At 50.1% G+C, this 17,027-nt stretch overlaps 1 protein-coding gene, 2 long non-coding RNA genes and 1 other non-coding gene across 5 annotated transcripts in view; 3 read left to right on the top strand and 1 right to left on the bottom strand.

The window, feature by feature from the left end:
* The window catches only part of VWF (von Willebrand factor), a 130,458-nt gene that overhangs the window by 92,937 nt on the left and 20,494 nt on the right, over positions 1-17,027 (bottom strand). The window contains exons 6-10 of the mRNA XM_029953391.1: positions 16,474-16,598; positions 3,583-3,799; positions 1,829-1,951; positions 844-955; positions 24-70 (exon numbers count right to left, since the gene is read on the bottom strand). Coding sequence (XP_029809251.1) covers positions 24-70; positions 844-955; positions 1,829-1,951; positions 3,583-3,799; positions 16,474-16,598 — 624 coding nt within the window. The remainder of the gene's footprint in view (positions 1-23; positions 71-843; positions 956-1,828; positions 1,952-3,582; positions 3,800-16,473; positions 16,599-17,027) is intronic.
* Positions 3,478-4,692, top strand: LOC115303582. Its single transcript, XR_003914134.1, has 2 exons — positions 3,478-4,016; positions 4,559-4,692. It is a non-coding gene; the product is annotated as an uncharacterized LOC115303582 (long non-coding RNA).
* On the top strand, positions 5,198-5,270 carry TRNAE-CUC. The gene has a single exon. It is a non-coding gene; the product is annotated as a tRNA-Glu (tRNA).
* Positions 6,732-9,390, top strand: LOC115303579. 2 transcript variants are annotated; one of them, XR_003914131.1, is made up of 3 exons: positions 6,732-6,807; positions 7,589-7,795; positions 9,114-9,390. It is a non-coding gene; the product is annotated as an uncharacterized LOC115303579 (long non-coding RNA). The 2 variants fall into 2 exon arrangements; XR_003914132.1 differs by having other exon boundaries at positions 6,747-6,807; positions 7,549-7,795.

Below are 17,027 nucleotides of genomic sequence, written 5' to 3'. Positions count from 1 at the left end.
GGAATGAGCAAAAGGTCGCCTACCTGGGCATTCTTCATTGCTGCAGATCCAGAGGCTATTTCGGCAAATGCTGTTGGGGAGAGCAGCACAGGTCATGAGTAGTTGTGCAAACACAAGGGCACACGAACAGATCAGGGGCTCATCACAGATAGCACAGCCCCCGAAAGGAAGGGATCTGGGAAAAGAAGGGAGCTGGTGCGAGGGAGGATCCTTATGAGTTTGAAAGGGAACAGCACAGGGCTGTGGCCACAGAGGAATCTTGGAGATAATGCCAAGGGGAAGAAGCTCTGATGCAGAGAGAAAAGAAGAAAACCTAGGGGACCCAATGTCCCTGAAAATCCACCCAGCCACCCAGCAAATTCCTACCCCCCAACTGCCTCCTTCCCACACACACAGCTGGGGAAAGAGAGGACAGGGGGGCTGCTGAAAGGGATACCACCCAGGACCACGCCGGGCAGCCCATGGGGACTCCTGGGAGACAGCCAAGCAAGGAAAAGACAGCAAAGGAAAGAGGCCTGCGTGTGGAACGAAGGGTTATGTGCTCAAGGAGAAAACTGCCTGTGGCGTGGTGACTCATACAGCCCTTCCTCAGAGAGAGTCATTACCTAAAGCACAGTTTAGGGGAAAGCTAGAGATGATGTTTGCACCTAAAGGGTCCTTTCCTCCCTGACCCCCTCTCTAGGCCCATCTGTAACATCGTCCTTGCTCCCTGTCAATGACTTCCCCACCCCTCCCCAGCCACTCCCTCATCTCTGCCTCTTCTCCCTCACCCCAGCCAGGGCCTGTGGCACCTGCTACTACCCAGCACACCCCCGCCAGCCCACAGCACTCAGCCCTAGCTACCAGGTATTGCAGTCCTGCAAGAGGGAGGCTCCCGGGGGGTACCGCTTCCCAGCGTGCACACACGAACACTCAGCGCTTTCCAAGCAGCGGCCTTCATCCAGGAGCTGTCCGTCTGTGTTCAAGGGCATGGGGGCAAAAACTCAACTTACCATCATTGCTCATCTCCCAACTACAGAATTCCCATGGTGATCACAGCCAAGGGCTTCTTCCAGGAAGCGCAAAGGGCCTGTCCTGTCCTGTTGCCCTTGCTCCTTCGTGCAACCTGGGAGAGGGGAATTCTGAACCTCCTCTCTACTGCTGAAGAAATGGGGGACAGAGCTTGGCTCAGGGTCTGCCAGTGAGGGAGTCATGAGTCTAGGCTGAGGGCTTCTCCCAGGAAGTTCCAAGAACCTGTGTGATGTTGACCTTTCACATTAATGCAATGAAGAGAGGGCATTATTAATCTCCGTTCCCCAGGTAAAAAAAGGAGGCAAGAATTTTGTTCAAGATCTTGCAACTGGGCAAGTTAGGAGAGTCAAAACACACAGGCCTCATTCTCTGTAATTAAACAGGGCTTTTCACCAAAGCTCAGTCTCTCCTGAGAAAAACTTCCTAGTGCAAAGCTCTTTTTTAGCTGAGCTCACATGGCAAACCCAGGAGACATTTTAAAAGATCGTTCACTCAGACCGCTTCCCCGACACTTCCCTGAGAAAACAAAACCACAGCTCAGATTGGGTCACATGCTCCCCAAAGTCACTGTTGGAGCCCAGACCATCCTTCTGTTTCCTAGACACTCGCGCTTTCACGGGTACAGTACAACAGGAAAACATCAATTACAAATAAATGCCAGCTCAATCCTGATCACTTGGTACAAAGACTTTTTAAAAATAAATAAAAGGCTTCTGATTCCAGCAATGCGGAGCCAACACAAGTAGCCTTCATCTGGCTGCCCCAAGCCCAGGGCACTGGCAAGGTCTCGGATTTGTGAATAAAATGAGTTTATTACCAGGGCAGCTGCAGCCATCCACACATTGCTCCTGACACACTTCTTTGACGTGCAGGCTCTGGCAAGTTCTGGTGCAAGGGGACACGCACTCCTTATACTCCATGCCAGCGGGACACGCCGGTCCTGAAAGGGAAAAGCCAGGGGTCTCCCCAGGACAGCTCCCTCCCAGAGAGAGTCTCATATGTACTCAGAGCTCCATGATTTTTGTCTGCTCCCCTCTGTCTTCAGGGACCCAGGGGCCTTCTCCACCCCAATAGCACCCCAATGGCCAGCATGCCCTCCAAGACCACCCTGCCAACCACCCCTTGCCTGAAGGAACATCTTCCATCTTGTTGGGCCTGGCCAAGACTCAGTAGGGTCACCTGGGACCACCGCCCCTTCCCCTTGGTCATCTGGGATTTTTTTGTTCCCCAGTGCGCCGTCCCTTTCACCTAAAACCCTCTCAGAGTAATACTAAACTCCTCTAAGTTGAAAATAAATATCCTCCTGGGGGCCAAGCAAGGGGTAAATGTGTCCTCCATCACGTCCCTCCTCTAAGGGCCCCGTTTTTCTCATGAAATTGGCCCCAATCAAAGGCCCCACCCAGCATAGGGTGCACGCCATTCACTCCCACTTTCCCCACATGGGTGACATTCCCTCCATGTTTATCTTCCACTGTGTTGCAGGACTGCCTTTAGAGCCTTATCGTCTACACATCTGTCCCCTCCCACTGGACCCAGTTCCTCCTGGCCAGAGCCTGGCTCTCCTTAGTCTCTCGACCTCATGGCTAACTGATGCTCAGAGCAGCTGAAGAACCAGAACACATCAACCCTCTTTTCTGGGCTTCATAACACCAAACAGTCGCCCCCATACCCCTCCCCTCCAAGGTATGTCAGGCATTTCCCCCTACCCTATCTTCAAAAACCTAAAAAAAAACAAACAGCCACTCCACCTTGCAGAGGAGAAACCAGCGGCTAATAACCCCGTTCTCACACCCCCACAGCAAAGATAAAAGCTCTAATTTATAAACTGAAAAAACGCACATGGAGAAACGTGTGTGTGGTGTAAATATCGGGCCCCCCACTCTGTCTCTATCAGCCAGGATGGCCTGTGCAGTTATCGTAGACTGTCCACCTGCATGGCTTTTGATCCGGGGAAAGTCTGGGGGGAGAGAAAGCTTCTTGCAAGGTAACCAGAGAAGCTCCTACTCAATTACGATAATGTGGGGATGGTGACAATGACAGTGGCTAGGGACCCAGTGAGATTGGGAGATCCAAACCCCTGGTGTCACCAGGGGAGGTGGTGGTAAAACGTAAGCAGTGCAGCTGAAGGAGGGAAGACTGGGTTGATAAAAGGGCAGGACCTAACGACAGCCTGCCAGGCTCGCCAAGACCGCCCGGTGGACAGCTGGGACAGCGCCCCGCTCCTCGTCAATGCAGACAGGCAGGTGGTGAAGACGTGAACTGAGGTCAGGACAGCTGAGAGTCCCATGAGGGGAGGAGAATGTTTCCCGAGTCCAGGGAACAGATTTCCTGAGGGAGTCGGGAGGCACGGAGGCACAGAATAGAGGCACGGGAAGGTTGTTTAAGGGAGGGGACTCCCCTGCAGGCCAGCCCTCTGTGACCAGATGGTCCAAGCACAGGAGGCCCTGCAGGCACTGGCCAGTTGGAGTGTGGCAAAGGCCCAGGATTGTGACACAGTCCCAGGGCTTCCCTAGTGATGCCCCAGGACAGACAGCACTCATGCCCAGCTGGGAGGGGGGGGCACTGACTTACGGCATGCGGTGTGGTCGGTCCAGCCATACAAGACCATTCCCTGCTGGGCACAGGCCCGGGCATATTCCAGGAGGGCCGTGCAAGGGCACTGCAGCCCCTGGGCACACGTGCACAGAGTCTTCTCACACAGGGCCACAAAAGGCTCGGGGGCCACCAGGGGGTGGCAGCGGGCAAACACCGAGGCACTCTTCAGAAGCTGGCACTGCTCCCATGGGCCCTGCGAGAATGAGACACCACCTCAGTGCAGAATAGCACCCCGCAGCCCTGGTTTCCTGAATGCGGCTCCACGAAGAACCAGCCCTGCCCGGAAAACCGAGGAAGCTCCCTCACACCTGGCACCTAGGAGGTGCTTACCAACATCTGCCAGATTAACCGGTCCAGCCGTCAAAGGCAAAATCTTGAACTCATGCTACAAGAAATGGATGGACTCTCAGGTTACCTCCCAGACTGAGCCCTGAACAGGCAGAGCCCACAGTCTCTGAATGGAACAAGCAGAGGGAGGGGAGTGGAGGGCGCTAAGCTTGGAGCCGGGCAGTTCAGGAATGCTGATGGGGTGTCTGCTTCACACTGACCCAGCTGCCTCCTCTCCCTGGCTGGGTCTTCCCCACCATCCAGGAGGAGATGGCACCAGGAGCTGCATAAAGCAGGCACTGCTGAGATTTACCTTCAGTATATTGGGTGCAATACATTTTCCAAATGTCCACCAGGTGATTCCTGGGGCCAGACAGAACCAGTTCCCACCCGCAAAAACAAACTAGGATTCTCGAAAATGTCCCCAAGATCCTCTGCCAGGCAAGGGCTATCCTTGGATTTTACCGCCTTATTGATACCCTCAACCTAACAACACAGGACAGGTTCAGAGTTGTCATGGACTGCTCCAGTAACACATCAGCACAAACATCCCAACGTATTGTACTTGTAAACATCTCTGCGTTCTGTGTCTTAATGATCCTAAATGCACTTTTTTTTTTTGCAGTTTAAAATCTCTGATGTTGGGAGGCACGGCGTTAGAAGTCATTCCCCCATGAGCTCCTTCTTTGCTGCAAATAAAATTTCCTTTCTGTGATAAAATAAAAATATAATAAATCTCTGAAGTTAGTGTGCATCTCACAACAGATATCACACGTTAATTGGCACTTTTTTTTTTTGACTTCAGAATGTCTTCTGGAATCTCATCCTACAGATTTTCATTCAGCCCTCTTCATAACCACTAAGCCATTCGACCTGCTGTAAAAAACCTTCTTATTCAAATTGTCTAGAGTGGAATCTGTCCTCTGCGTCAGAATGTTGATCAGAACAAAACCCAGAGAGAATATACAGAGCACATAAAAGAATTTGTCTTTAATTTGTTCACAGTATTTTTAAAGTAAATCAGGCAACTAATAATCGCTCAGATGACAGGCGCCCCAGTGTGATTTCTCTCCCTCTCCCTCTCAGGTACCTCTGTCTCCTTCTCTTTGTTTCTCAGCGTTTCTTTCTTAGTGATACGCAGACTTGCCACAATACAGTATGGTCACCAGAAGTGCTCCCTGCTGGGGCATCAGCTCTTTCATGCACAGACTTGCTCTACGACTGGAGAATTAGTACCCGCACCCAAAACCTTCAGCCAAGGGGTGCCTGGCTGACTCAGTTGGTAGAGTATGTGACTCTCGATCTCAGGGTCGTGAGTTCAAGCCCCATGCTGGGCATGGAGCCTACTTAATAAATAAATAAAAACTTAGGAGAAAAAAAAATCTTCAGCTAAAAAGAAAGAAGTACAAGGGCATCTAAAGGGAAGGCTGAGTCCTGAAGGATTAACCAGAGCAAATCAGTATTCACAAAGGGGACAGTAAAAAAGAGGGAAGAAATTATAGGTTTGAAGAGAAGGAAATCCAATCTGCTTAAACTGTACTAAAGGATGGCCAGAGCAAGGCTGTGTAAATCAAGAGCCAGGAGTCAGGCCAGAGGGATGGGGTGGGGGTGGTGGGTGCTCTTTTGTGGCACCGTGGAAAGCCCAGAGGAATAGAAATCTGACCCGACGCTGCTCACCATCCAAAAGACCCACCCTGGCAGCTCCAGGGACAAGCTGTGGTGGAAGGGAAAATCCACATCCTGCCCACAGGGCCCCTGAGCTGGGGTCCCCGCACCCCACTGAGCCTGAACAGAGTCTGCCATCGGAACAAGACAGCAGGTCGGAATGTCACAGCTGCACCTGATTACAGCGGGCCTGGGGTGGGAGGGACTCAGAGGGAGGCCCAGGGCCAGCTGGCCCAAGCAGTTGGGTGTGGCTGGTTCCCTCTGCCCCTTAGAAAAGCTGCAGCTGAACTGTGAAGCTGCAGACTTGCGGGCACGGACAATTAGCAGCTCCATGTCTTGGAAGCCAACCTCTAAGAGCGGCACTCCCTCCAGGACTCCACCTTTCTGGCTTCCTTCCCATCAGCATGGAGACTCCAGGCCCACTGCATGACTGTAAGTGAGCTCTGGCCTGAGCCCAGCTCTGCTGCTTCCTGGCGGTGGGGACTGAGGCAAACCTCCTCGCCTCGCTGGAGAAGGGTATCCTTAGGTAACATGGGAATGACACCAACAGGCACTGCCTCGCAGGTAGTGGGAAGGTACCACAGTGCCTGGCACTGAGCAAGCAATCAATGAATGAAGATGGCTGTGGTGGGTCCCACGTCTGCTGAGGTCTTGGGTGATGGCACACATTCTTCCATTTGTGACACAGGGGAAACTGAGGTTTCTGAAGACAACTCCAGGAAGAGTCCCACCCTGGACTTGTTATGACTTCACAGCCCCAGATGTGAGCTTTGCCTCTTCCACCTGCTTAGCTGTGTGACCTTTGGCTATTTGCTTAAACCCTTCTCTTCTATAAAATGGGGGAAATAGTAACGGTTCCTATCTGATGAGATGGTAGTGAAGACTGAAAGAAATAACTCATGTAAAAGTTCAACCTAGTAAATGATGACTCCGTTTCATCATCATGGATCTTTGGCCACCAGAGAATCCTGGTCCCTCCTGTCCCTCCTGCCAATAGGCTTATCCTCCAGAATGGTGGGCAACTCACCAGCAAGACAGAAGGATTATCTTTGTCCCTTTCCCCCCATCTCCATCTCCCCAGCTGTACAGGGATGAATGGTTGCCATGACAACATTATCCCTCTTCTAGGGTCTTGGAGATTCCGAGGTAAACAGAGGGGCTGCTCTCCTTCATCTTGTATTTGGGAGGCTCACACTCCTCCAGAATGAAGTGAGTTTCTTTCAAGTGGGATGACAGGAGAAGCACCCACTCTTCTTTGCACTAGATAGGCCTACGACTCTCCTCAGGCTCAGGGGAAGAGGCTGAGGCCCACTTCCAGTTCTTTCCATTCTGCCACACAGCCTGCCCCATGAGAAATGTCCCTCAAAAAGTGAGGTTCCTGGACCCTCAAAGGGCAGCCAAGGGTGTCCCAGAGAGGGCCAGATGCTCAGGCTCTTGCCTACCTTTCTTCTTACCCACAATTTACAACCAGAGAAAAGCCCAAAAAGGCAACTCTAGAGGTTTTTTTCTAGTGATTCTGCCATTACCTGGGCTGTAGGACAGTGGCCCGGAGCAGCCCCTGGACCACAGGCACAGGAACGAGGCATCTAGGGTTCTCACAAGCCAAGCAGTGTCAACCAGAGGAAAGAAAAGACCCAGGAGTCCAGACATCTCCTCCCACTTTGCGAGTGATGTGGGGCAGAGGCCAGCCGGACGCATCTCCAGCTGGCCCAAATCTGTCTGTCTGCTGCTCAGAGGAAGAGTGGGACCAGTATTTCAGCACATTTCCTGGGAAGTCCCTTGAGGTATTAAATGGTTTACAGAAAGCTGCAGCAAGAAGGGTGTTTTCTAATTATTCACTTGCAGGATGGGAGTGGATTTCTGCAGAAACAGCCACCTCCCTCCTTAGAACAATGCCTTTGCCCTCTGTGTCTGCACCTGAAAATCTGACTAGGAATTCCTTCTCAACAGAGACTAAAGGAAAAGTTTGTCTTTCCATCTTGCCCTCCAGTCTTCCTCTGCTCAACTCTGGCCTAAACTTGGCCTATTAGGATGACCACAGTCAGACTGTGCACCCACGGTGTGGCATGGTGCCTCTGCCTCCCAGCCTTCCCACTCGACCACAGATAGCACTGCCAGGCCAGGCGCCGAGAGAGAAAACAGCCCAAGATGGAGCTGACCTCATGTCCTCTCAGATCCGGGGGAGAGATGTCATCAGGTAGGACCAAACCTTCACTCAGCAAGAACTGGTCATGTGGTCTCTAGGTCTCTAGCCTGTGCCCAAGTCAGGATACAAGGCAAATCTGACAATATCTGACAGCCTAAAGGGCAAAGTTCTAGCTCCTTAGAAAGGCAGTGAGGCCAGGCCATCCAGGATCTGACCCCGGCTACTCTACAGCTCATCTCTCCTACGCCCTGTCTCTGCCATCACCCATGTCCCTAGAGCAAATAGTTATTTCAGGGACTACCTCGGCACCTGCTCCCACAAACTGGCCCTTCATAAGCTTGCAACGCCTTCAAAGAACACAAATCCCCTCACAGAAAGGCAAGATAGACAGTCTTTCAAATTTGGAAACTGAGGCATAGAGAGAGTAAAACATTAGCTAGGTCAGTGGTTCACACAGTACGGTCCAGCAATCTTCTACAGATTCCCAAGATTCTTTCAGGGATCCATAAGATCAAAACTATTTTTATAATACTAAGATGTTATTTGGCCTTTATGCTCTCACTCTTTCATGAGTGTCCAGTGGAAATTTCCAGAGGCTACATGGTTATGTGATATCGCAACAGACTGACTACAGAAGCTGACATGGGAATCCAGCTGATTTCTCTTAAGCCAGATAGGAAAGAGATTTGCAAAACCATGAAATAATGCCATTCTTCTCTCTCCACATTTCCTGTTGGAATTTATACTTCTTTTTATTAAAAAGATGGCATCCATTTTAAATATAATGTGTTTATTATTTTTAAATGACTATGTTTTAAATTTCTGTTTTATTGTCTAATATAGTATGCACCAATAGATAATCCATAGAAAATCTCTTTCCCATCCTCTATCATTTTTGAGTGTCAGCTGAGTAATTTACAAACTGCTGCACCAAGCCGGGCTCAAAGCCTAATTCCATCCCACAGACCAGTCACCTGTCACCAAACCACCGGTTACATGACTTTCCACACCCTCAATGACCCCACCCCTCGCCACCTGTTTTCTCACAACCAGGTTAGACAACAGTGTAGTGCAGCAGATAAAGCACAGGTTTTAGAAGCATGTTGAGCCGCAGTCCCGACCCTGTCACTCTCAAAGTCTGCATGTGTAGGAAAATTATCTCATTCTCTGCACCTGTTTCCTCACCTGTAAGGAAGGCAGAATGTAGCAGAGATTGAAAGTTGCCCAGGATTTGTTCTTCCCTTTTTTCTTAATCATAGAACCTTCCATTTACAACTGTCCTCTGGGCACATGCCTACTAGGAACAAAGATTCCATTTCTTCACCTCCCCAGCTGCCAGGAGTGGACATAACTAAGCTTTGCCTCATAGGACATAAGCAGAAGAATCATGAGCAACATCCAAGCAACAGCCCCAAAAGGAGAGAATGCTTCTTTCTTAGCCCTTTTTCTTCTCACTGCTACAATGTGGTTGTGATGCCTGAGGTGTGAGCCGCCATCTTGGACCATGAAGTGGAAGTTCCACGTTGATGATAACAACAGAGAAACGAGACAGAAGGACCTTGGATTTCAACACTGTGGCACCCTGTGCTAGCCCTGGACATCGGTCCAAGCTGCTTTACACCAAGAGAAAAATAAACTTCTATGTTGTGTAAGCCCTTGTTACTTTGGGTGTCTGGTCACTCACAGCAGAACCTACTCCTAACTAACACACAGCAATACCTACCGAAGCTGGTTGCTGCAAAATAAAACTAAACGAGGTTACACAGGAAAGGCAATCAAGGGCTTATAACTACTATCATTGGCCTCTTGTCCCTACTAGCCACACAGCTCGAAAACGGCCACTCCCCAGCTCTCTGCTGAACCATTCTGGCAGAGATACTTGATGGTCAGCTCATTTGCACACTTCCAGCATCTCCCTGGCTCCAGTGCCCAGCATCGGCTACTTCTATCTTCCTTCATCTCTTGTCCGTGGTGCCAGGGGCTGGCAGGAGAGATCCAGCCCAGCTCCATCAGCCCATGACTTCATCCTGCCCGGATGGGTGTGCAGACCCAATTGTAGCCCAACTTAATTACATTTTCAGTTCATTAAAGAAGTCCAGGCCTCTTCCCTGGAGATGCCAAGGCGGTTCGAGGGAGGGAGAGAGAAAAGAAGCACATCTCCCCTGTGGCAGACAGCAGGGAAGAGAAAAAGCAGTGGCAAGAGGTCTAAAGCTTAGTTATTGTTTGTTCCCAAACAGCTAACAGAGAACAAGGGAGGGGGCATTCCTAGGACTGAAGTGAACAAAGAAAGGAGAAGCAAATAGATAAAGTACTAGATTGTTTACTCAAGCCCTGATCTTTCCAGCCCTGGGGTGGGTGTCCTGCAGCTGCCCCCGGAGGAGGTATGGAGTCCCCTGGCGCCTGAACTGGTCCAAAGTAGTGGGTTCAAGAATTCACCCCCGTGGCGGGGCACAGTTTCTCATTGGTCAGCCAGCAAGGATGGATTGGGGGGGGGGGTCTGATTCCATTATATCTTCTGGCTGGCCTGGGATTCACATCCACATTCCAAGATCTGACTCATAAAGCCTCTCATGAAACTGGTTGATAGGTTTCTACCAAATGGATGTTTTGTTTTATTTTGTTTTGCAGAGTCAGACATTTTTCTCTCTGAGATGATTGGGGTATAGCCCTCATGAGAAGTCAAGTAACTGGATGTGTCACAGAAGTCCCTATATCCCAAAGGACCCCCCTCATCCTCTGCCTTGGTCTCCTGGGAGGCATCTGAGCAATTGTTGGGGATCAGGGTGGGGCTTGGCTGGTTGGGAGGACAAGGGCCAAGCACCATCCCCAGGTTCCCAGTTTGTGGTCTTTCCAAGCTCTGGGGATGGAACCACACTACCCATCCTGCTCCCAGAAAGGAAAGATCTTAAGCTTTGTGATAGGAGCTGACTCCCTGAGCCAATAGCAGTCACCATTCTTTTGGTAATTCATCTTCTACTGACCCAAGATGGCATTTGTGTTGTTCTCTTTCATGGTTGTTCAATTTGTCATATGTGTTTTGTCCCCTGAACAGGACTGTGATCCAACTTTCACAGTTTGGTATCTCCCAAGCCACACAAAATACCTCAATAAATGGGCATCATTAGATTCTCACTCATTCCTGTCCTCACCAGGGGGGAAGAAAAAGGGAAAGAAAGCCACTTTTAAAGGGATTTTGAGATTCTTATGTTAGGAAGACCTTTGATTGAAAGCTTGAGTACTAAAACCTCATCTGACCCTCCTCAAGGACTCATCAAATAAGTACACTAAAAAGCCATGTTCTGCCTGATTTGAGGGGAATCTCTGAAAGCCCCGGGCAGCCTCAGTTCTGCTATAAAGCTAGCCCTGGTCAAGGTCACCCCCATCCCATTACAAGCACACGGGCTCACTGTCACTCTGAATTATGAGAAGCCTAAGATTCCTGACATCAGTAAAAAAAATTTCTTCTGCTCCCGACACCTGCCTGAGGTTGCTGCTGCTGCTGCTGCTGCTGCTGCTGCTGCTGCTGCTGCTGGAAAATTCACCACTGGAAGGCTGAGTGATAAATGGTATGCTCGGTTTTCTCAAGAAAGACTGGGCATCTTGAGGACCAACTCTGAGGAATACAGAGAGGACTCGGAGCCAAAGACATGAAAGCATCCTCACATTCAGATGGCAGCAGCAAAAGCAGGAGATGGCCTTCCCAGTCTGGGGGAGGTGATCCTGGTGAGGAGGGTGGCTGAAGCAACTCCATTTCCCAGTGGAAGTAAGGCCAAGGTCATGGCCATTGAGTAAATTTCCACAGGTCATACAGTGCCCTATGGCAATGTGCTGAGGGGTTATTGTTCACATTGTGGACACCATACATGTCCATGTACATTCTATGAACATTTCTAATGATTATTATGGTGATTTCCCAATAGGCAGAGGTAAAGTACCTTCAGGAAAGGACACTTTTTCCTAACTAGCAAGAGCACTGGCTGGACCAGCTGCAGCCTTGTGCTTCATGCTATAATGAGGACTGAGGACAAAGACAGTGTCCCTTTATAAGGTTCAACCCTTGCTGACAGTCCCCAGACTGAAAGAATGTGAATTTTTTTTAAAAAAGGCAACCTAAGAAGCTTTCCAAACTGTTCATTGTGGAGTAGAGTTAATTATCATTAATTATCTGAGCATTTAGAGCTTGGGGCTTCTTATTACTGGGTTTGCAACTCTGAGCTCCAGACTCTAACAGCCCTGCTTTCTGTTGTAAAGCTGAAAAAACTGTAAATTTGCATGCAGTCAAACAAGCCATTATTCAGTCCCAGTAGAGAGGCTCCGGGTTTTGTTGGCATAACAAGGAAACCTTCTTCCCCTAGGTATAAGTAATATGACCTGACCCAGAAGAAGCTGACTCCTTTGCTACCAGCCTGGAAAGAAGGTACACCAGAGAAGTGGGAGAATAGATTCTGGTGGCTCTCAAGAGAAGTTCTTAGGTCAATGCAGTCTTCCCCACAGAACATTCTGCCACCGCAAATCGTGTTTCCAGCCACAATGGCAAGCACTTGTAAATGATGCCCATTTACCAGACCTGACTCCTGAACCCAGGGGCCCAGGGGACTAATGGGCTAACGGGCTGTGAACAACTCCTTCCAAAGATGGCACTAATCACCTCCCAGGAGATGACTCACTGTGCTTCCCAACCAATAAGGGGGCCCCAGTCTTGAGTGAACACAAGATGATTGGCTGAGACAAAGCCAGGTCTCCCTTCTCAAGTAAACAACCCTGAAGCTAGTTCTGAGCTTGAAGAAGCTTGGGCCTCTGGAGGTCTGGCGCGTTTGGAGACCTTAGCCCAGCGCTAAGAACTTGGTAACCAATTTCTCAGGATGCTCCCTGGGCACTGGTTAGTAAGGACTTTAATGCACCCAAGAGACAAAGTGAGTAACTAGCCTGCAGCTGGAGCCTCCAAAAGGCACCCCCAGGGTGGGGGTGGGGGGCGGCCAGGAGACAAACAAGGTTTCTCATGGATTCTTCATCCCTCCCTCCCCTTTGTCTCCAGGAGACAAAGTCCCCTGTCTCCCTCCTCAACCCAGTCTGGTATCAAGTTCTCCATGTGAAAACCCTGTCTTCACCTCCCACTTCTCATGGGTAAATGGGAGTATTCCTTTGTACTCCGGGGGTGGGGGAATATTTGTCCAGCACTTACTCTGCCCTGGCCTGTGTTTGCAAAATAAAGTAATACAAAGCCCATGCCCTCAAAGAGCCATTCAATATTAGAAGGACTTATGTGGCCCCACCACCACCTCACCACTGAGGCATGCCCTGCCTTAATCCTACCCCTGCCTAGAAAACCCTGGAGAGCTGAAGGGCGGGCTGAGAGGGTGAACCACATCGGCAGCCACAAAATCATAAGTTAGGAAGTAGAAGACAGAAATAATGGAAAAAAAACTCTCTGTGCCCCTCACTGCACATGATTCCTTGAGGGGACTCAGTCTGAAATTCACTTGGGTTACCAAGCAGCTCTAGAAGAAAATATGGCTTCTGTCACTTGCCCACCCCTCCATGTGGCTGTGTTCAGACACCTTCTCTCTTTTTTTTTTAATTTTTATTTTTGAGAGAGAGAGTATGAGCGGGATAGAGGCCAAGAGAGAGGGGGACAGAGGATCCAAAGTGGCCCCATGCAGACAAGAGAGAGCCCAATGCGGGGCTAGAACTCATGAACCTCGAGATCATGACCTGAGCCAAAGCTGGACGCTCAACCAAGCCACCCAAGTGTCCCCAGACACCTTCTCTCCTAACCTCACGCTGGGCTCAGCTCCCCAAAAGGAACAGGGTTATAACTGGGAGGAGGGCAGGAGGAAAAAAATGAATTTCGGAGTTTATGCTTAAAGCCCTGGGGTGTCTGGCTTCATCCCTCTCCCAGGGTACGTTGCTGCAGCAGTGAGCAGACAGAGGGAGAACAGCAGGAGCCCATAAGTAATGATAATAATAACAAGAACGGCTCATAAGATTGAGCCCCACAGGGCTAAACACTCTGTACATATTCTCTCTCTCTCATCCTGAACGGTGGTCCTGTGCAGGGGCCACTCCTCCTGTGCCTGTTTCACATATGCAGAAACTGATGCTTGGAGAAGTCCAGTGTCTCACCCAGAGTTACAGAGCCAGGAAGTGGCCTGACCCCAAACCCATATCCTTAGCATAATGCTGAGGCTCATGGCTGAGAAAAAAAAAAAAAAAAACCGAGAAGCTACCAAAGGCAAGCACCAGATATTTCAAAGTTTTCCTGGAAAGAAGGGAAAGCGACCCTCTTCCACACAACACCCTCCTCGCAGTGTCAGAACTTGGTCTGCCTCGGTCAGTGGCCGGTACTGGGCTACGTTCCAGGTGCCATGGATGTTTATGGACTATCCAGAAACCTAGCATGGTTGAAAGACTGGAAACTCAAGAAAAAAGAGGCATTTGGAATGTATTTGTTTATAAATTGGAAATTGTGTTTAAGTTCTAGGCAGCTGGATTAAACATCAAGCTAGAATATTTTCCTGTGTCTGACATAGTCCTTGGTTCAAGAGATCAGATTGTTCCACAAAAACAGAAAAGACTCACTCACTGCATGAGTAACCAGCTAGTAATGAAGCTCTCCCATAGTGTGTGTGTGTGTGTGTGTGTGTGTGTGTGTGTGTGTGTGTGTGTGTGTTGTTTCTGGGGTAGGAGAGGGATGGAGTTTCTCTACTTCTGTGCAGACTCAGGAAGATCAGACTTCTGCAAGAGCTGACTGAGTGGGGTAAATACCAATCTCCAGATACATACCACCACCTACTCCTTATTTATCCACCCACTGAACATTTATTGTGATTTATTATAAACGGACTCTCTAGCCCAATATACAGAAACACACAAAGTCTTAGAGCTGAAAGGAACTTTAAGAATCCTGGAAGCCAACTCCTGAAGGAAAACTCAAGGGCCACACACAGAGATAACAAGCAGCCTGAGGCAATGCAGCCAGAACCAGGGGGTAGGGAGCAAGGAGGGTGAAGCCAGAGACAGTGAATTCGGACTCTGAAGCTTATTAGCCGGTGACTTTGGCAGCTACTTAACCTCCCGTGGCTGTGATTTCCTCATCGCCCTACAGAGTGGTACAGGCCCACTGTGGCCTGTCAAGCCCTGTTATGGCTGTGGTCCGGACTAAAGAAAGGACTGCCGCTCTCTTCCTGTGGGGTGAAAGAGGGTGGTTGCCCCCTGGGTGGGGGCTGGGAGATGACACTGTTAAGTGGCCGCCTCCACAGGGATGTAGGGTGCAGCTTAGATGCTCTTCAAAGCCAAGGACTTATCCACTCACAGCTTAAAGTGTTGGCTGCTAATTGCTCAGAGCTGAGTCACTCTGCAGCCATTGCCTGCAGTCCAAGCCTCTCTACACAAAGGAATCCTACATCCAGTGACCAGCAGATCAGTTCAGGCTTGTCCAGTGGGGCCACCCCAGCTTTCAGAGCTGAAAGGATCAGCTGAGGCCCCAGTTGAAATACGTTGCAGTTCACCTTCCCCACCGCCCAGCATGGCCTCTCTCTCTCCCCTACAGACGCTGCTCCTGGCAGGTCCCCAGTCATTCCCTGCACAGGGGCCTGACTTACAATACCTCCAAGAAAACCTTGTCCCCCAGACAGTGAGTCCCTGCCTCAGGAAGGCAATCCCTGTGCTGACAAAAGCCCCGCTTCACTCTCAGAGACAGGCTGTTTCTTCTCCCTCAGCCCCAGCAGCCCGACCCCCAGGGGAAGAGGGGTTATCCATTGAAGGAGGTCTTTCCCCACCTAAAGCATCATCTTCCCAACACCCTATCCACCAAGACGAAAAGGCCACCACCTGCAGAAGGTAGAGGCAGGATGCAGTCCTGTCCGCTCCCTCCTGCCAGGCCCCTCTTCTCCAAGGAGAAGGTTCTGGTAGTGGGGTCCTAAGAGGCAACTCTGAAGGGGAAGAAGCTTGTAAGGAGATACCAGACTGTTAGAAATACGGGCTGCGGGGAACGAGATGGGAGGTGCCACCATCTGTACTGAGTGTCAGGGCAGAGGCACACATAGACAATAGGAGGCCATGTGACCACAGAGGCAGCCACTGGATTGATGTGACCACAAGGAATGCCAAGGGATGCCACAGCCACCGGAAGCTGGAATAGGAAGGCTTCTCTCCTAGAGCCTCCCAAGGGAGAGCAGCCCTAGCAACACCTTGATCTTGGCCCACGGAAACTACATTCAGACTTCTGGTCTCCAGAACTATGAGAGAATGCATTCCTGTTGTTGTAAGCCACGAATTTTGAGATTAATTTGCCACGACACCTAGGCCCTCCTCTTACCTCAGCTTCCCTGACTATAAAGTAACCCCCTTCGGGATTTTGTGTCTCCATCTCTCTCTGGCCCTCCCTGCTCATGCTCTGTCTCTCTCTCTCTCTTAAAAATAACTAAACTTAAAAAAAAATTTTTTTTAAACAGAAAAGTCTATTTGTTCACTATACCAATTCACTGGAAAGACATTTTTAGAGTTCCAGGCCCAGAGCAATATTAGACTAGAGCTAACCTGACTCCAGCCATAGTTGGTTTTCAAGAGAAAAGGGGCCCACAGGAACCCTTCCTTGAAGATTCAGAGGGAACCGCAAGGGTAGGCCCACCCTACATCTCAGTGGAGGGCCAGAGACCAGATGATTTTCTGCCTCTTAATTCCAGAAGTCCCACTGCATTCAGACCACATACATCCTGGGCTGTACCCACCTTCTGCGTTTCCTCAGATGAGACGTTGCACGGGCTGCTGGGAGGGGATGCCCGTTTGCACTGTTGTTCTCCACTGCTCAGGGCCCAGGAGTTGGCAAAGTCATAGGGGTCTGAGGTCAAGGTCCCTGTGGAGAAAGTTTCAAGGAGAACGAAGTCACAGTTAAGCTTGACCCAGGACTTCTAAGGGAAAATTCTAGGTCTGTTGTCACCCGAATCAACCTTCCATTAGATTGATACATGGGCGTCAGGGTGGGGAGTAACATCCGTGCAGCACTCAGCATGACACCACAGTGCACGGGCTCCAGAGCTCAGCCAGTGTTTGGTGAGGGGGCGCCGGGCAGATGGGTACAGTGAAGAAGGCGACATGCAAGGCAATGCGGAACATGCCCATCCACTCTGTCTCCATGCCCTTGTGCGCCTTTCCCCTTTGCGCAGAACATTATCCACCCCCTTATTACCTTGACTCTCTCCATTCATTCTTTGAAATGCAGCTCCAGAGCCACTTCCTCCAGGAAGCCCTTCTGAACTAGTTCTACTCCCTGCTCCCCACCCGA

The sequence above is a fragment of the Suricata suricatta genome, chromosome 10 (genome assembly GCF_006229205.1).
Source record: "Suricata suricatta isolate VVHF042 chromosome 10, meerkat_22Aug2017_6uvM2_HiC, whole genome shotgun sequence".
Classification (NCBI taxonomy): domain Eukaryota; kingdom Metazoa; phylum Chordata; class Mammalia; order Carnivora; family Herpestidae; genus Suricata; species Suricata suricatta.
The sequence above is the reverse complement of the archived record's forward strand: the minus strand, read 5'-3'. Positions and strand labels throughout refer to the sequence as shown.